General features: G+C 50.8%; 1 protein-coding gene across 1 annotated transcript; it reads right to left on the bottom strand.

Moving 5' to 3' along the window:
* Positions 1–5,252: 5,252 nt before the first annotated feature.
* On the bottom strand, positions 5,253–14,448 carry LOC139051986 (neprilysin-1-like). The gene is made up of 3 exons (XM_070529054.1): positions 14,250–14,448; positions 8,255–8,596; positions 5,253–7,296 (listed from the first exon to the last, which is right to left on the bottom strand). The coding sequence occupies exons 2-3, from the start codon at positions 8,585–8,587 to the stop codon at positions 5,464–5,466; spliced, it is 2,166 nt and encodes a 721-aa protein (XP_070385155.1). The 5' UTR covers positions 8,588–8,596; positions 14,250–14,448; the 3' UTR covers positions 5,253–5,463.
* Between the last annotated feature and the right edge of the window lie 5,633 nt (positions 14,449–20,081).

The raw sequence follows: 20,081 nt of genomic DNA, 5'->3' as shown, positions 1-20,081 counted from the left end.
TCCATTTTTGGTCGATGAGGAAAGCAAGTGTGAATACCCGCCCAAAAGCGGGCAGCCTTTGGCAGAGGGCCGGTGGCGAAAGTGATAATAATGGATCGCTTTTTCCCGAAGGACCGAGCGTCAATAATTGGTAGTTGAGGATTGAAGGGAACAAGTCCTGGATTTCACCGTGCGACTCATCACTGTAGGCCATGTGAATGACGCCCCTCACGGCATCATCGGGCGGAGAGAGGTATGCGGTGACATCAGTTGTGCTCGTGCCGATGCGGATTGACGTCATTTGGGCATAAGCTCGAGCTCGAGCCTCCTCTGGAGTGCTGATCGTCAAGATATTGTTTGTTGGATGCAGCCGCACCTGGTCCTGAGCGAGCGCTTCCTGCAGGTGGATTTTGGTCGCATCACAGATTGCTGCGAAGAGCGTTCGAGGGGTCTCCTTGGTTATGTCGAAACCGCCGCGTGGTCGGACAACAATCTTGAAGTCTCCCCGCGGGAGCTGCGGGAGAGGCGCGTGTCGCGTACGGAGCGGGCGCTGCGCAGCTGGCGGCGCCGCAGCTTGGGATATCTCGGCAGTTGAACGGCCGTCGCCGCCCTTGGGTTCCGTCTGGGGAGAGTGAGTGGCAGTCGCCGGGCGGTACTGTTTGCGGAGACGCAGGACAGTCTCCCATTCCCCGTTTAGGGCTTCGGCGTGGTCGATGTCAGTGCCGTTTACTTGGTATTCCATGGCTGCGTGGGCTGTGGGGGTCACGGACGCTAGGCCTAAGACAGGCGTAGCCTCAGCGTGCACCAGGCAGACGGAGAAAACGCCGAAAAATCCGACCCGGGCGGGATAGTGACACCCAGGCGGGCTCAAAATGGGCGGCTCACCTTCCCGGATACGATGGTGGCGATGTTGAAAGGCTCAAGTCGAAATGACTGGTCGATGTGGACTTCGAAGGCTCAAGTCGAAATGTCAAATGTCGAAATGCTCAAGTCGACTTCGAAGGAGGAGCCCATACACAGCGCGTCCGCTCGGAGCGATACCGAAACCACCTCCTCCTTTTCGCTCGACTCTGCGCGCGCTTTGGAGTTTCAGTTGTTTCTTTATCGCGTCGTGCTACGGTGGTCCTGCTGGCTCGCGAAACTTGCATTCGGAACAAGCAGCGAGAATGCCACGTCCATGTGATGTCGTGGGATGCGCGAACGGTCCGCGGAACTTGGCCAAGGGCAGTTGCAGCGGCGAATCCAACGTTACTTATCACTGTGTGCCAACGAGTGAACCTCTCTGTTCAAAATTGTTAAGTGCCGTACCTCTGCCACAGCGCGCTGGCAAAGAGCCTAAAAATCACATAGTGTGCTCGCTGCACTTTCGTCCAGAGGATTACGAGTTCAACGCCGACTTAGTGAAGTCGCGTGGAGTGCCTTTCAAAGCAGGCCGCCGGCGTAGTAGTACGCAACGACGCCGGCAGCGCGAGCCCTCAGCAGCAGGTCACGTTCATCAGTGCTTAAATCGCGAGCCAACGACCCCAGCATTGCGAGCCAATGTGTCGTTGTTAGGGTCGTCCATTGCAACGAGCGTCGAAGTTGGCGTCATAAAATAAAGAACAAGCTTATTGTCGCACGCTTTCCCTTCCGCTAGCCACCATAGTTCCGCTTTCGCGCTGCTGTCGGCTCTGTCTTGACTCCGTTTCTGGCTGCGCGTTTTCGTTTTGCGCAGATCGTTTTGCGCGTTTTTCGTAGCGCCGTCTGCGGGAGCCGTTTCTACTACAGTGAACTAGAATACATTATAGTGACACGACCGGAATGGCGCGCCTGCTTTTCCCGCGGCCCGTTACGCTCCGGAAAGCCGCTAGAGGCGCTGCCGCTCTCTTTCATATTGCGGCGCGGACAGCTGGGCTTGCGTGAGGCACGGATAGGCATTCGTCAGCCTGCCTCTCCTGCGTTTCGCAAGACTGTTGAGAGTGGTGTGCATACGGTTGGCCTTGTGTTTCGTGCGAAGGGCCTTCTCGTGCGGACCGTGTGCCCTGTGCGTCTTCGCCGCGTGCAGCCCGCGGCATGGCGAAGAGGCGGACAGATTCACACTGCTTCGCTCCGGGCTGCCGCATGGGCTACCCAAGCGGACCCAAAGCGTCGTTGTTCGCGGCACCGAAAGACGACGAACTCCGCAAAAACTGGGAGCGCAACAAGGATAAAGCTCTCACCGTAGACCAGCTCTCACCGGAGACCAGCGTCTGCCTGCAGACGCCGGTCTCCAAGCAAGTCCAAGCACTAAGCAACAACTTGTTGACAAACTGCTTGACTCGGGAAACTTGATTGTAGCAGAAGACCTGCTTTGGACAATGCCCCAGACCATTCATCCTGTGTTGTTACTTCCAGTGACAACAGGCTTATTTTCTACATTGCCGGGTATGTTGCCCGAAAGTGCATCGTGAAATCAGGGTGTGAGGCATGCCTCAATCGTCTCTTGATGACTAAAGAGGCTGCAGAATGCTTGAACTTGGCTTCATTCACACGAATGAGAGATAATGGCGGCCTCCTCTACCCATCAAGTGTGCTTTATACGTTTGTTGTAAATTTGGAGAATGCCTTTACTGAATGCTTTAGTCTTTTGGAATTACATTCTGACAGTGTACTTGATGTTCTGGACCACATCAAGCGAAAGCAGAAGATTCAGCTTGGATGTCAAGATCATTGTGAGCAGGTTGCAGCTGAGGTCACAGCATTTTATATCACAACACGCCTACACTTTTTCACAAAGAGCCTAAACCAGGCTAGCATCAAAAGGCGTGAAGGTGCGAAGCACCCTAAATTGAGCAGGTGCTGAACATTACTCGGTGCTTTTTGAATAAATCATACTTCAGCCCTGCCTTTATCGCTTTGATTTCTTCAGCATGCAGCTGCCTACCACGTGTAGAGCGTTGCGTTTATACTAAACTGCATGCGAAAAATTTACTGGGCGATCAAGAATTTATCTGGAGGGTGAAGGTGGGCGTAAGTGAGTCGAGGGTGGGCAACCCACTAGCTAGGGTCTCCGGACCACCCTTGGAGCAGCTCAAGACTGAATGAATTTGCGTGCCATTAAGAGTGTTGAGAAACTGCCCATCAAGAATGTTTGCTGCTTTTCGCTACGACGTCGTTACAAGGACGAAAATGTAAGTTTCGCAAAATCGATCATTCATTGCCCGATCATGTCTGTGGACAGCTTGTATTAGTTCAGCACAGTGTAATTGTGTCCAATTCGCACAGATGTGGAAAGGCGATCGAATGAAAATTTTTCTACCCGCAGCCGGCGATTGCCCCTTACTCGGTTGAAAATGCGGAACGCAATGTTCGGGCTTAAATTATTTATCGGCATTTCACTACCTGAAATGTGCAAATAATAAGTAATCGCACGTGTAAGATGACTGTGTTTAGGTAACAGCACCGATCATTTCGAAATCTGCAATTATTGCGTGCGGAAAAGCCCCAGAAACCGTATGCCGCCACGCCAAAGCAGTATGAAAAGTTGCAGTGGCGCCATCTCGTGGCATCAATGCGAAAACGGGCCGCCTGCGCGGAGCCGTTCGTGCCACTAGAATATATTCTAGTTCACTGTAGCCTTTACTCACCGACGGCGCAACGTCACTATGAGACCATGACGTCAATACTCCTCGATCGGGGGGCGCGTGATTTGAACTGCGCTTGAGCTACGCGGACGCTTCTGAACGCATTTTCTCTTAAAATAAGTCTCTTCTTCGCACGAAACACGCGTTTCGAGGTTTCTGGGATGGTATTTCAACAGGCCACGTTGACTTAATATTAACCTTTAGTGTCCCTTTATGGGGGAAGGAGCCATTCACTGTCAAGAGGAAACTATTGTGATCATCATGACTTACAATCATCATCAGAAATGGCTCGGCATCGTCGTCTTTTTCCTCAGCTGGCTCGCTTGCGGCCCTCAGCGCAACCGCTCGAACGCACTTACACCTATATGCTCGCGCGTTCGTCGTCGTCGTCTTCCCCAGCTGGCTCCGTGCCTCTCATTGCTTAAGGCATAGAGTTTCAGACAAATAATTACTAGAGGAAACTCTGGCGCTAGTGTCTACGGGAGTTGCAATAAGAACGGTTGTACCAGGATGGGAATGATGGGAAATTATGTCTTCAGATTGACTTCAATCTTTAGCGACGTTTGCTTGCGGCACAGTAACCGAAGCTATACTCAGATATTATCGCATAAAATCCAATTTTATTTAAGCAGTATCTTATATAATGCACAACACATTACGTAAGCTTTGTATGACTGAGATTGAAGCACGGGTTGCCACTAGGGCAAACCAGGGAATGCATTCTACTGCAATTCTGTTCCGGATTTAGCACCAGAGAATAATTATTTATTTACTTTTACAACACCAATAACAACCGTGCATGTACTTATATAAAATACTCATCAAGTATTTATGGAAATCAAAATTTTGTATTGTGAGAGAGTGTTGTGCCTTCGAGAGGAATGCTATAAGTGTTGTCTGCTACGACGCCTGCTCGCTGCGAACGCGATATTTTTCTCGCGGACGACGGACACTTGCGAACTCTCTCGCTCTTTCGAAAGGGTGCGGCGGCTGTCACAACGTCACGATCACCATCATTATCATCATCAGCAATGGCTCGAGCATCGTCGTCTTTTTCCGTAGCTGGCTCGCTGGCGTCCTTTGGCGCAACCGCTCGAACGCACTTACGCCTATGTTCGAGCGTTCGTCTTCTTCCACAGCAGACTCTGTTGCCGCTCGTTATTCCAGCATAGAATTTCATTTCTGTTTTGTCGTCATAATGGGGAGGCCGCGTTAATTTTTTATTTACGGTGGTATCCACTATTGCTCAAGGGGATGCGAGGCATTGATTCTCTTACGTGACGGATGCATTTAGTAACAGAGGTGATACGAGAATGTGTGTGCACGCCTATCATCCCGATGACCACGGATCAGGACAATAAATATGTTCCTTTGTTCAAAATTTCATGTCACCTCTGTGTCGTGTGCTAAACAGCTTTGCTGGGCATCCACCTTCACAGAATGGAATTGCTCATTATTTTTTCGTCAGGATGGCCATAAATATGACTCGCATGACACCAGCTACTTCAGCCGTTCGTAGTCGTGAACTATACGGGCATTGCGGCAAAGCACCCCTGGAAGTTGCCCGCGGCAGTCCTATTTCAGCCAGTCAGCTATGAGAAGCTGACGGGCGGCAGGGGCGCCCTGCCACCGGCTTACACCGAGATTGGCATCCGATCTGGCTGGTCCGATGCGCGCGATATGCACGACCAGTTAAAATATCTTTAGAGAGTGCATCGGCCAAATGGTGACAAAGCGGAGGCCTACATGGCACTAAGCGCCCTGCGACATGCCCGGACACATGACAAGTGCAAAATCACCGACAGGAATATGCGTATGCTACAGGACAAGACTTTTCTTTTTCAATGAAACAGCGTATGAGTCAAACTTGTCGCTTGCAGTCTTACAAGCGTTCAGCAAGAAGAGTAGCCGCGCAGGTGGCAGCTTTCCTCATGGGCGCGGCGGCCGGACATGCGAAAACGTTGGCAAACGACGGATGCTCTCTGAGTGGTGCGTTGCACCGGTGGCGGCCTCGCACCTCGCCGCACTGCAGGTAGCACCAGATGGCGTATTTCAGCTGAGAACCAGACAGCTGGGGCATACCCGCTAAGAAGGCTGCCGCGTCTTCTCCTCGCACGCGCGCCTTAAGGACATGCCGGAGGGCCGCCACTTCCAGCAGGCGGGTCGTCACCTCGGACCCTTGTTCCAGTGCTTGAGCGACGCGCCGGGCACATTCGCTAGTAGGATGGCTTTGGTTGTAGGCTTGTCCTGCCCACGAAACGTTTTCCCGATCAACCAATCCCTTGTCCACCACCAGGGACAATAGTGCGGACGACATCAACGACGCCAGGCTTCCGAGCTTAAAGACCAGCGGTGCCTCAGCGTGGTAGAAAGGAACGGCGATCACGTCAGGAAGCAAGCGGAAGTCCTTTACGCCGTTGGGGTCACCGCTCTCAACAAATTCATAAAACATCGGTTCTACCCGTTTCGAGTAAACTTGGGGAAAAGTGACTTTGTCTCTGTCGGAATGACTGAAACCCGCTTTGAGTCGGAGCCAATTCTCGAAGCTATCAGCGGACATGTCGCTGAAGTTTTGGTATGCGTCATCGAGGTAGGCGTCACTCGACTTCTCCACAATCTCGAAAGGTCCTCTGTTCACGCTGATGGTCCCATTCTTCTGACTGTCATGGCCATGGCGTTCGTCGTAAGCCCCGAAGCTGAATGCCGGAACCAACGGCCTGAGTGCCTGCAAAAGGTACTCGTAGGCGTCCGTGAGATCACGGTGCAGCGTTCTCAGGTCACGCTCGACAGCTTCGGTAAAGAAGTTCCGCACGTACGGTGCCACAAACGCCCGCCCTGCGTACTTCAGCAGCATACGGTGGCATTTGAATTGCTGATGCAGTAGGGCGCGTTCCTTGCTTCCGGCCATCTCGACTATCCAAGGTCCATGGTAGTTCGCTGCCAGCGTCTCGATAACGTACCACCTTAGGTACTGCTGTGCCGCGGGTGCTCCGATCCTTGTAGGTAAGGAGAGCACCTTTCGGACGAAAGCTGCGTGGTACAAGGTGTACACTAGGGGACCGGTGTGGTTCAAGCAGGCGTGCAGAAGCAGCCGCCACACTTGCCCGTAGATTCCCGGCACAAAAGAACCTACTGTAATGTGGTCATAGAGCTCTCTGCCTTCGTACTCCTCAGGTTGCAGGAGCTCGCCGCCTAGCTCTAGCGTAATCCGGTTGTCTAGGCCTAAGAGTTGTGCCGAGGTCATGTCCTCGGTAGAAAACTGTGGGCCGACCCCGGCACGCGAACCTGGGTAACTCGATGCGAAGAACTTGTGCAGCGCGTCGAAGTCGGCCTCTTGCGGCAGTCGACGAGACCTGCGAGCGAAATGCTTCTTCGCCCACATACTCGGAGCCAGGGCGAGCAACGAGGCATTCCTATCGAGTTTGAACGTGATGAGAGGTGCCATATGCCAGCGGGTTTCCAGTGAGCATGAGGCATTGACCATGTCGTGCGGGCCAGTCCACACCGGCGGAGCGAAGAGACCGGCTTCCATGAGCATGTGTCGTACGGCATCCATGGAACTGTGGTTTTTGACGACCAGGTCTTCGCAGGCCTGAAAAGCCATGGCTGCTTTCTGCACTGCTGTCTGTGGTGCAGGTGTGGCGACTTCGACCTTCCTGTTCAGCTCATTCACGGCGTGGACCACTCGCTGCAGCAGTGCCATTTTGACCGTGTCCTGAAACGTAGCAGGAAAAACGTTAAATGGAGACAAGGCACACCTAAGCGGCATCTGAAAAATATAACCTGTGTTTAATTTCATAGCTCAACGAGTCGTGCGGGTCCAAAAACGCTATAGCCAAATTGCACCGTCACCAAACCGATGGATATCCCCACTCTACTACGCTGTCCTATGGCATCATGAGCGATGCTACGACACAGAAGCGCTTCGTCATTGGTCACAAACTTGCAGGTAGCTGGTGTCATCGATGTTGGTAGGCCTGGAATGGGTTCCAGAAGAGCATCAGCTGTTTTGCGCATGCGCTGTGGCTGCCTAGGCGCAGGAGAAACAGGCAGTGGTCTGTCTGCGGCGCACTTGCCCTTTTATTCTTGCTTTATAAAGCTGACCCGTTTCTTGCACTGCCTCAACTGTGAAATTTTGGACTCGGATATCAATAAATAAAAAAACGACCTTCAATTTATCGAATTGAATATCATTCATTATCACATAATTTATCATTCATAAACAAATGAAATCGACTGTGTGATTACTAAAATTGTTGAGTTCTATACAAAGTGACACTTTTTGGTGATCAAGATGCATAGCAGTGGCGGTCATCAGAAATTGTTGAATAGTCACCAATAATCGCATAAATAGCTCACAAGATCACAAAGAATCATAAATAAGACAAAAACTAGTTTTTCCGGAACAAATAAACAATTTATGTTATAGGCTCAAGGGGCATATTATAACTGCAGAACTGAAGACGGCCAATAGGCATAACATAACCATTCGCAAAAACTTCGTGCTAGCAGCAGTTTTTATAGGAACATGGATTTAAAACGCATGTCAATTTACTGTTCTTAAACGTGCTTAGCGCACACACACACGCACGTTTGTCTGGGAAGTCTGGGAATGTCTGAAAAGCACTTCGCGTGGGCAGCACGCCAATGATAGGCAGAAAACGCGTTCTCACCGTTCGCTGAGCGTCCCAGGAGCCGCACACGTGACCGTAGAAGTCGTCACACGGCCTGACAGTGCGCGATAGGCTCTTCTTTAGCGTGGTGGCGAACTGGGTGCACGCAACACTTTGGCAGCCTAATGTTTGACGCTGTGGCTCGGCCGTCGCTGGCGCATCCATGAGGTGGATGCCACAGTAGACCGCCACGACGACCAGCAGCAGGGCGCAGAAGGCGCCGAACACCGCCGTCACGGTCCACGATGGCATCTTGACCATGGTTATCAGGCCCACGCGCTGGCCGGTTTCGTCCGTGTAAGGCTCCAGGTTGGTATCCACCTGCTCTTCCATTTTCAAAGTCTGCGAGAAACAATATATATATATATATATATATATATATATATCTTGCGTGAACGAGTCGATTACGCCAGTCGGACGCTACCTGCTGCTGAGAAAAATTACAACATCACCGAACAATAGTGCCTTGCTGTTGTTTGGGCAGTGCAGAAGTTTTGGCCCTACCTCCATGGCCCTTACATTACAGTCGTCACCGACCATAACGCATTGTGCTGGTTATGGTCGCTAAAGAACCTATCGGGTCGCCTTGGTCGCTGGATGATCCGTTTAAAAAGTATGATTTCGATGTTACCTACAGGTCTGGCAAGAGTCACCAAGAGTTGCCTTCTGCGGAGCAATAATGACTCAGCATCGCCTAATCGTGCTCATGTACAGCCCGAGCCCACTTCATCACTCTTGTCCGTCTCAAAGCTCGATTGGCTGAAACCTAATCACCAATCGATCCTTGTTTTCCACCAACGTGCCAACCCATACTGCCGAACTATTCTCGACCGCATGCAAGGCTCTGCTTCACCTCAGAACGCACGAATCCGTCAACAACTTAAACAATTTAAGCTTCACGATGGCGCTTTCCATCGCTATATTTATCACGTCGATGGCAACAAATGGGTACTCATCATACCACGTTCTCGGTAACGTGAGGTTCTTGAAGCCTTTCATTATGAACCGACGGTAGGTCACCTCGGATACCACAAGACATAGGACAGAATACGAAGTCGGTGCTCTTTGCCTGGCCTCTCTTCTGCCGTAGCCAGCTTCGTCGCATCATTCGCTCTTTGTCAACGCCGCAAACGACCTATGACCCCTCCATCTGGTATTTTGCAACCTCTTTCTTATCCCATTTTCCATTTCAAGGTCGTCGGAATAGACTTGTACAGTCCTCTTCCCAAGACCTCCAATAGAAATCGCTCGATTGTTACGGCCGTAGACCATCTGACACACTACGCCAAGACAGCCTGTATACAATATGGGAGTGCCGATGAAGTCGCCGATTTCTTTCTCCGCAACATCCTCTTACGTCACAGAGCTCTGCGCGTTCTTCTCAGCGACGACGGCAAAGCGTTCCTCTCGTCTCTTCTTACCGAAGTTCTGCGCGCCTCAAGCATCGTTCACAAGACCACTTCGAGTTACCACCTGCAGACCAACGGCTTGACAGCGCGTTTTCATCGCACTATATCTGATATCATTGCAGTGTAGATCAGCCCCGACCACAGCATCTGGGATGCCATCGTGCTGTTTGTGGCATTTGCTAGCAATACGGCTGTACAACACACCACCACCTTTTCTCCATTTTTCGTCGTCTATGGCCGCTCACCTAGTTTCGTCCTGGACGTCTCGTTCATTATAGCTCCCGTGTCCTCAGGAACGCCCTTCTCAGAACAATTTTTGTCTCGCCTCGAAGACTGCCGTCATCGAGCATGCATTAACACCGACATCGCTCAGTATGTGCGGAAGCATCGCTACGACTCGACTCACCGTGTTGGCACTTTTTCCCCTGGTGTCAAGTTCTTCTATGGACTCCTGGGCGTGTCCCTGGTTAATGCGAAAAATTCGCCAGTCGTTTTATAGGACCCTACACGGTCATTTAGCAGACATCTCCGGTTAATTACCGCGTCACACCCGTTAGAATTTCTTCCGACCAACGTTGCCGTGGTATAGAAATTGTGCATGTATCGCGCTTAAAACCGTGCACTCGCCGCGTTTCAACATAATGCCGCGCAACCAGGCGGCCGCTTCTACCGCGGGAGGGAATTAGTGTGAGCGCGACCCATGACTGACCCTTCTTCATCTCTACACATCATCATCACTTGTGCAAATGCCTCATCTGTCATTATCATCATCAGCCGCACAGCTTGTTTTTGGTCGTAGCACGAGCTCAGCTGGATTACTCGAATATATATATATACATGGATCTGCACTCGCCGTAGAGCGTGCTGCAGACGCACACGCTTTGTGCGTTGTTCATTGCTTTGTGTGTTGAACATTTCGTTTTGCTCATGGAAGTGCTCGAAGACTGATTAGAATTTTTGGGGAGTAATTGAAGGGACATTAGCGTAGACGCTTGCTTGATATTTTAATAACCGAGGCTACCTACATTTAAATATGTCCGGGGCAGCCGTAGCGTTGAGCTCTGTAAACGTATGAGCTCTGTATTTCCGTCACAACATTTCTTACATAGGTGAATGTGATGTTGACGCTGGCTTTTGGCGCGTCATTGGGAGGCTTAGAGATCCATGTGACAAGCATTACTTTGGGTATATAGGGTGTCCCAGCTAAAGTTAGCTGAGCTGTTCAGCGAAGAAATAATTAAAAATACACGGTTCATACATGTATATACAATATTAAAACTTACGGTGTTCGGTCATCAGAGGTCTTACAACCGAACACCATGTGTTATTGTATCCTGTTCTGTATTCTTTTAAATCTATTTTTTTTTCTCTGAAGAGCTTAGCTAACCTTAGCTGAGACACACATTATATAGAATCTGTAATCAGTGTTTTAGGCTAGGCACTTTCACTGCACTTCTCATCAGGCGGAACTTCTGCTGCCACAGAATGCCGAAATGTAAAGGCGCATTCACATCAAGTAAGCCGCGGAAATCTCGCGACCAACTTCGTCGCATGTGGTCGCGTCGATAGAATAGCGGCTTGTTTCGGGTCAATTATTTGCTGTTCGCTTTTTCCAGCTCATTGACTTAAATGGACCAATGCGGGCTAGAGAGCAGGCCTATGTGCCCTGCTTTATGACGTCATGCCACTTGGACAGAAACTTCCCCTGTCAAGGCCGGCGTGATGAAAGCGGTGACGACAAAATTACCGCGGCTTACTCGGAAGTAACCCCATTAGATTCTATGGCAGTCAGGCAAGGTAGCATGATGTCATGCATCGAAGTACACAGTCCTTGTGGTAGCTAGGAGGCGTTGACTAGAGGCTATTTTTAGAGTGGATCTGTTAGAACCACGCTGAGTTTGTCTTAACGTTCGCAGCTTCGCCGAGCCGGGGGAGAGAGAGCGGAGAGAGTGAAAGCAGGGTATAAAAAATGGCTGTGGCTTAGGTAAGGTTAAGCCCAGGATGCGAAGCATACTAGCCTTTATTTTAGTTGTTGAACCACTGTTTAGCTTGGTAAACTGCTGTTGCTTGGCTACATTTGGTTCGGCTGGACGAAGAAACAACTCATGCGTTACTCTGCTTCGCCTTGGACACCCCGCATTGGACGCGGTGAGCGTCGAGCAACGCAGCGTTCGGCGCGGCAACGAAATGTGCGCCTGAGCAAGCGACGCACGCCTGAGCCTTAGAAACAGCTCGTTTCTAAGGCAACACCACATTCACTAGAGGCGCTTTTGTACCGCTTTGAAGCATCGTACTCGTGGCTCAGTGGTAGCGTCTCCGTCTCACACTCCGGAGACCCTGGTTCGATTCCCACCCAACCCGTCTTGCAAGAGTTGAGCCAAAGCCACTTCTCCTCTGTCGTGACGTCACGGTGTCACGTGGTATTCAAGGCAACACCGCCGCGCCTGAGGAGCTGGGTTGAGCTCTCGTAATATGCTTCGCATAAAAGTAGCAATGTGCAACGTAGCGGCGCAGCCAGGGTGGGTGGAGTCTTGTAGGGGAGGAGTGGCGCGGCGGGGACACAGGTGGCATGACGTCATTGCTCTCCGATATTAACCCGCGCCCTCGCTTCAGTGGATTTCGAGAAGCTATCAGGTACACAGCGTCGGAGCTAGCATGCATCAGAGCTAAGGCGCAGCGGTTGCCGCAGTGTCGCGTCGGTGCAGCGTCTGGCACACGACACCGACGCATGTGGCGTCTCAACAAATCGCTTCTTATGCGGTGGGTGCCACAAATGGCGCGCCGTCCCAACCGAAACTCCCCACAGAGGAAGATGGCATGGGCTTTTCGGGAGCCTTAACTTCCCCCAGCGCCGCTGGTGTCTGGTGTTTGCGATAGCAGAGCCATGCATAATTTTTTAAAGGGAAGCTTTCTTTGCCTCTGCCCGCCTCCAATGTGTGGGTGCTGGCTGCTACCGCCTTGCCGATGACATAACTTGGTCTTCATGGTATGAGCAGCTGGGCATGTGCCACTGGTTATGTGTCCCAATAGACAACTTGTGTCACTGTGGGCACCTGCGATTGGGCAGTGGCGCTGGGTATGGGAACATTCTCGACCAATCCTCCACAATGGGTATGCGCCACTGGGTTTACACCCAAACAGACAAAGAGAACAATATGCAGGAAGTGATGAAGTCGGCGACAGAAAATTGAAGAAGCCGGTTACTGACAAACCGAAAAGTGCGCAAGAAAAGCAGCCGAGCGTAGAGAAAGAAGGAAAAAATATGAGAACAGAGTGTGCACTGACATTCATTGAGCTACATAGAGCTGATGATGGGGCAGTGAAGTCGTCTCAGTAAACGTCAGAGAAGGATTCCCTTATCACCGACTCTCACGTTGTCGTGGGATCCGCATATGAATTCGCATATGTTCAATACTAGAGTGACACTGCACTGTAACAATAAAATGGCATTGGAATTCAGAAATCTGCGATAAGGAAAATAGGAGTGACTTATTTTGTGCTATCCCCGTCCGCATTTACAAAACTTTATCTTATCTTTACTCTGACGTGAAAGTGTTTCATCAGGCAGCAAAAGGGCGCATGCCACTCATGACGGCGACACGCAATCGTGATCACTGAGGGGAGCTTGCGTGCGAGAAGGTTTGCGAATGCGCGCTACGCCAGGCCTGTACTTAGGAAGTCAGCGTATTCTAGATAAATTCAAAGTCGTCCACCAAACACTGTTTACGAAAGCAGCCGCCATTGTGACTATATATATACGCGCCTGCATTGCAAATATTCGCGTCATTCACAACATCATCGCTAAATTCAACAAATTCCGCGCCCTTATATATTTTCGCTCGATACTGTGCTCTTATGATGGCTTTATATTCGAATACGTTACAATAGATATCTCGGCAGGGTAATTTATAGGTACTGTAGGATGGAACACAAGAGCATAATTGAGAAGAAGTTACGTGAAACACGATTTTTTTGTTTTTGCTTTTTTACACATTAAGGGTAAGGTCACATCAAGTGCTCTCGCATAGTTGAATCGATTTCCGCGAATTCTCACGCGAGGCCACTGTGGTAGCATGACTTATTTCATATTAAAAAGTTGTGTCAGTGTGATCATGTAATTTCTGAGCAAACATTCGTGGATATGCCTAGCATTATGGCACCGTCACCACGATACCCAACATACCGTGTTTCTTCCATAACTGCATTTCATACTTGTAAGTAGTGTGTTAATTTGCTTCTTTTAAAGCTCTTTAACACCATGCGGACGGCGTGCCATTATTTAGGAGACGGGCTGTTTACAGAAAATAATAACTTTCACCTCATTTCGAGCCACTGTCATGTAATTCAAATGTCGCGATGAAAACGTGACGCGCATTAACACTGGAATCATGCCTCCGCACGTCTCACACCAGGGCATTTGGCAGTACAGTTACTACAATACCGAAAGACACCTGGATACGCGGTAAACCATTCCTTACGTTTAGCGGGGCACGGTTACCTTATTACCGTACGAACTGATGATGCGTAAACGCAGCAGAGCTGTGGAATTTCCCAGCGACCGCGGGCAACGAGCAATAGGTTCTCACCGGTGTGGTTCAGTCTCGTCGTCCATATCAAGGGCAGCACAGGGCAGCGCCCATCGTCAGGTGCCTCCCGCCTCAGGTACTGTGTCCCAGTCGCAAAGTTGACTTGTCGAAGAAGGCCATGCAAAGTCACCGCGGAGATGCCCGGCTGTTGGACATTTGAACTTGCTAGCGGCGGATGATCGACGAACCGAACGCTAGGAAGCGCACGCGAGTACCAATGACGCTGGTGACTTCCCGACCACGAAATGAAGACGAAGAGCAGTTACTAGGGCGCATATAGCACTGAAAGCAAAAAAAAAAATTCTGCGATGTGTGACATTGTTATAGGAAACCCCATCACTGCCGCCAAGCAACCGCGGGCAGTTTGAGGGATCCCGTAGCGAAAAGCATGGAAGCACGGATGTCATTGAGACCTCGAGGAAATCCCAGATATCTGCAACCCGAATAGCACTGTTGGCGTTGCCGAATGCTGTCGTGGTCACACTTTGCTGAGCGAGAGCATGGGTGGGGCTATACTGAGGCGTGCGTCAATGAGAGAAACCAAAGAGATGAGGCACCTCTTGGGGATGATGAATGTTTTACACCGAAGAACCAGCTTTTTTTGTGAAAGCGTGGATAGCATAGCCTCTTCAGAATTGATTTGGCGCGACAATGACGTGGCATGAGACGCGCGTCATGCGCGATTGGTCGGACGTGGGAGGGCAGCAGCTGGCGAGAGGCATTGTGCGTCGTACCAACAGGTTGAGGCAGACAGATCGGAGAGCGCGTTTAAGAAGAAGCTAGGCCCATCCCTCATTGTGTGTATTGCCGCCCGAATCGTGGCCTATCCCCCATAGTGGGTTTGTGCCATTAATTGTGGCTTCATCATCACCATCATCATCATCATCATTGTGTGTACGTGCCATGTTTTCAAGGCACAACAACAAAAACAGCAGCAGCAGCTGCCGCCGCTGCAGCCACCACCATTCCAAAACGTCAAACGCTTTCTCCTTTTCTCATTCTTCCTCGCAGTGCTAAAGAAAGGAAATGCAAGCAGGACAGATGACGATTATTGTTTGGGGACAAAATACAACCCACACTGAAAAACAGTTGCATCCTTTGGGCTGTATATTTGGCACACAACGATAATCATCATCCGTCTTGCCCGCATTTTCTTTCTTTAACGCTGCGAGCCCGGTACTTCCGAGTCACGAACGGCATGCGCGTTATCAGCAAGACAGAGCATTCTCGACAGGAAAGTAACGAGCGCAGCGTTTTCGAGAAAGGAAATGCAGACAAGACAGATGACGATTATGGTTGTGTGGCAAATATACTTTTCCACCGACGAAGTACGCAAAGCTCTCCATGAACTCAATGGGCGCTCCACACTGGTCCCACTGGCATCACCAACAAGCTCCTGCGTGACCTGGATGACCCCTTCGTCATTTACCTCACCGACATCATCAACGAAGTGTGGAAGAAAGGCGAGCTACCCGACGCCGGAAAACTTGCCACGCGATCTTCATTCGCAAACTGGGTAAGGCGCCTAGTCTAGATCGCCTCCACCCCATCTCGCTCACGTCATGCGTGGGTAAGGTGGCTGAACACGTCGTCCTCAACAGGATCGGTTGATATTTCGAGGAAAACGAATGCCTCTGGCAACACTCGATTGGCTTCCGACCCGGGTTATTACCTAGCTCCATTACATTGTGGAATGACTTACCCGATTCCATAGTTACTGAAATAGAACCTAATAAATTCAGGCACTTATTAACAACACATTTCAAGAGCTGAGTTATTTTGCCGTGTTTTTGAATGTGTATGCGTGTTTTGTTTTGTTTCCAAGTTGTTCTTTCCAAGTTGCTTTTTTGTTTTGTTTCCAAGTTGTTTGTATCCAAGTTGTTGATGCTACTAAATGATGTTAATGTTGAACATGTATCCTGCACTCTGTATTGCTTTTTGTTGTTACCGACCATTGCATATGTAACGACTGCTCCCCCCCCTTATGTAATGCCCTAATCCAAGGGCCTTTAAGGGTAAATAAATGATGATGATGATGATGATCTACACAAGACGCCATGTTACTCTAAAGTACCAGATTCTTCACGGAGGAAACACTCGGGACACCCGTGCCATATTCGGCCTCGATTTGGAAAAGGAATTTGATAACATCGCGCACTCGTCCATCCTGAAGGCGATCACCGACCTCGGGCTCGGGCCTCGGTTGTATGACTGTATCCGCTGCTTCCTCACTCGGTGCAAGGTCCTACGCGCAGGAGAGCTTGTGTCGGAAGCAGTCGAGCTCGGACAGCGGGTCCCAGGGATATGAACTGACCCCCAGGGACTGAACCCCAGAGAGAGAGAGAAAGAGAGAATCAACTTTTATACTGAGCCCTTCGTAAAGGTCGGTGCGCGCAGAGATCAGTCCTCTAACCGACGCTTTTCGATCTCGGGATGATCAGGCTCCCCCAACGATTCTCGAAGACCGACAGGCTAAACCACGCCATTTACGTAGACGACATAACCATCTGGTGCTCCGCAGGGTCGGATGGCTTCATCGAATCCGCCCAACAGGAGGCCGTCGAAACCGCCGAGTCCTACCTCAAACACGCTGGTCGCAAGTGCTCCCCCACCAACTCGGAACTGTTGCTGTACGTGCCCAAACGCCGGGGCGCGAAGGCCAGAAGGTGGAAGCCCCCGGCTGAACGCAACATCACCCTCCGCACCAGGGACGGCCACACCATCCCCAAGATAAACCCCATCAGGGTTCTGGGCATGATCTTCGAGTCGCGGGGAACCAACACCCAAACGGTGCAGAAGTTCACGACCAAGACGGAGAGCGCCATACGACTCGTACGCAGAGTGGCGAACTATCACCACGGCCTCAAAGAAAACCTGCCACGTCTCGTACACGCTAGAAGAGATCGCCGAGGCTCAGGAGCGAACGCAGGTGGTCCGACTGATGACCACCAAGGCGGGCCGCCACATTTTGCGCGAGCTCGGCTTCTCTTCGACGACCAGGGGTCCACCGAAGTTGAAGCCGGTTCCCCGCGACATCAGATACTTCATCACGATCACACCTATTCCGCGGAACGTGCATCCTGACCACAACAGATGCAAGCGCCTTGCCCGGGCCACCGCCCTTCTCCAGTGCTTTGAAATGAAAGCGGCCGATGTCACGTTCGTGGTGCCGCCGCCTACAGGAAAAACCAAGCCTTCACCGCGGTCGCAAGTCTATTCCACGCAGCGGACCCTCAACTCTGCCACGATCCTCACCCGAGACCCAGAGGTGGCGGAGCAAGTAGCCATAGCCCTGGCCGTGCTCGACGGCAAACGGGAAGTTATCTACAGTTACTCCAGACCGGCCATCAAAGCCTTCGAAAGTGGCGTAGTCTCTGACCAAGCGTTACGCATCCTCCGTAGCGCGGATCTGAGCACCTTCAAGCACCACACTGTCATCTGGTTGCCCGCCCATCTCGGTCATGCCGGGCATCCCGCCCAACCTCAACGAGATCGCCCACGACGCAGCGTGCACGCTTACCGACCGCGCCGTGCCCGGGCAACCCAATCTCGTCCAGCTAGAGGACAACCGGGGCGCGCTCATTACGTACAGTGAAATAACACACTTCTACCTGGGGCGCCACATCTCCTCGCCACCACACCCAAACTTAACAGGGTGCAGGCGCTAACACTACACTTACTAAATCTAGAGCAAACACGGGGAAGGCGGGAACAGAACAGAACAACTTTATTGTCGAATGAAACGCTCAATGGGTGGAGCCCCTAGACAAGGGCCCCACTGGCTTCCGCGCGCCGTCTTGCTTGTCGGATGATGGCCCTTTGGACCTCTTCCTGTGAGCTGGACAGCCCCGCCTCCCATTGTGTATGCTCCGTAATTTCTGTGTTTGTCTTTTGTGGATATGCCGTGCATGCCCATGAGATGTGGTCTAAGGTTGGCGTGGCTCCGCACCATGGGCATGTGTCCGTATATCTTTCCGGATGAATTTTATGGAGAATGTGCAGGTTGTTATATGTATAGGTTTGCAGCTTTCTCCATATAACCTGTTCTTCCTTAGTGAGATTCTTATCTGGGGGTGGTAGCTTCATTCTATTTCCTCTGTGATAGTTTAAAATTGCTGAGTAGTTCTGGTCAATCGGGATCGGGTCGTCAGAGGCTTCCTGTGAGCACCCGTGGGGTGTAGCATGCGCACGGGCTGCTCTGTCAGCCTCTTCGTTTCCCCTGATTCCCTCATGACCGGGTATCCATAAAAGGTGAAATCTGGCTCGGGGTTTTATATCTTGTATAATCCTATAGGCTGCGGTGCATACTCGTCCCCTGAGGTAGCTTCTGCATGCCGCTTGAGAGTCTGATAGGATGGTTATTTGTTGTTGATTTGGTTCCGTCGCTTTGATAGCAAGGGCTATTGCGATTTCTTCTGCTTCCACGATAGTGGTGTTTTGAGTGGAGGCGCTGATGATTTCTCTGCCCATGTAGTCAGTGACAGCAGCTACCGTTCTTTTCTGCAGCTTATGCAGCTCTGGCTTCTCTTCTGCCTGCATGTAGAGTTGGGTCCATATTTCTGGGTATTGGCGCCACTTTGATGCAGTTTCTGATTATTGTGGGGATGGGCTTAGTTTGGTTGTGTTTTTGAAGGAGCTCGTGATACCCGAGTCTGCCAAGGAGTTTCCTGCCCGTGGTCGTTTGTGCGAGTCTGTTTCTTTGAGTTATCAGCTGAGCTTCTGCCAGTTCCTCGAATGTATTATGAATTCCTAGAGACATGAGTTTTTCTGTTGGGGCGCACTGCGGAATTTGTAGGGCGATCTTGTACGCTTTCCTTAAGCACGAATTGATCGCATCCCTCTCTGTTTTCGTTAGCTGGTAATACGGCAAGCTGTAAATGAAGCGGCTAACCACCAGACTTCTTATGAGGCAAAGGGTGTCTGATTCCTTCATCCCCGTCCTCTTCGTGGCTACCCGCTTTATCATTCTCGCGACTTGTTGTGTTGCCGTCTTGATGAGGTTAAGCCCGTGTTGGCAGTGTTGATTTGATTGTAGCCACATGCCTAGTACCCGGATTGTGGTCTTTTCAGGTATTCCATCATTGCCAAGTCTGATTTCCAATTTAAGGGCAGGGTCCATCGAAACGTTACGATTCCCTTTGCCTTTCCAGACTCGTATTATCTCCGATTTCTCTGACGCACATTGCAGCCCTCTGGCTCGCACGTATGTCTCGATTTCACAGGCAGCTGCTTGTAAGCGTTCTTCTTTTTCACGTAGCGACCCGGTGACACACCAGACTGTAATGTCATCCGCGTATAGGGCGTGCTGGATACCCGGGATGGCTTGTAGTTTTCTTGCGAGGCCTATAGGCTTTCCTTGCCACAGTATATAGGTGTGGGGTTCTTCTAAAGGGGAGAGGGCGTAAGGCGGGTGGGTGCGGCAACGAGCGAAGGTGTGTTAGCGGTGAGGGTGTCGAATTCAGAATGAAGGAGTGCTGTGCACAAGGCCAGTGACACAGTAGTCATTCAATTACGTGTCAATGGCCGTGTGTCATCCGGCGTGTCAAAGGCGTTTACAGCAGCCCTCTATTGTTTCGCTGGTGGTCGTGGGCTAGCCTGTCTCTGAAAGAGATACTAGAAGGAGCGGCAGAAACCGGTGCTCGTGAAAACTTAGGCAATTTTTTAGACAAACGACGCATGCGGAAATAAGTGCAACATGAAGCGTCTCTCGAGACAGTGCTTGTGACAAAGCGTACAGCGTAAACAAAAATGCACCGCCAAGTTTGTGGTGCGAAAAGTAAAAGTAAAACTTATTCGCATGGACAGCGGTTTGCGGTCATGATGGGTACCAAT

The sequence above is a fragment of the Dermacentor albipictus genome, unplaced genomic scaffold (genome assembly GCF_038994185.2).
Source record: "Dermacentor albipictus isolate Rhodes 1998 colony unplaced genomic scaffold, USDA_Dalb.pri_finalv2 scaffold_17, whole genome shotgun sequence".
NCBI classification, from domain to species: Eukaryota; Metazoa; Arthropoda; class Arachnida; order Ixodida; family Ixodidae; genus Dermacentor; species Dermacentor albipictus.
This window is presented reverse-complemented; position numbering and strand designations above follow the sequence as displayed.

Coding starts and splice junctions, on each gene's coding strand:
- LOC139051986 (XM_070529054.1), bottom strand. CDS start 8,587: ATGGAAGAGCAGGTGGATACCAACCTGGAGCCTTACACGGACGAAACC. Junction 7,297..8,254: donor CCTGGGACGCTCAGCGAACG/GTGAGAACGCGT, acceptor GCTACGTTTCAG/GACACGGTCAAAATGGCACT.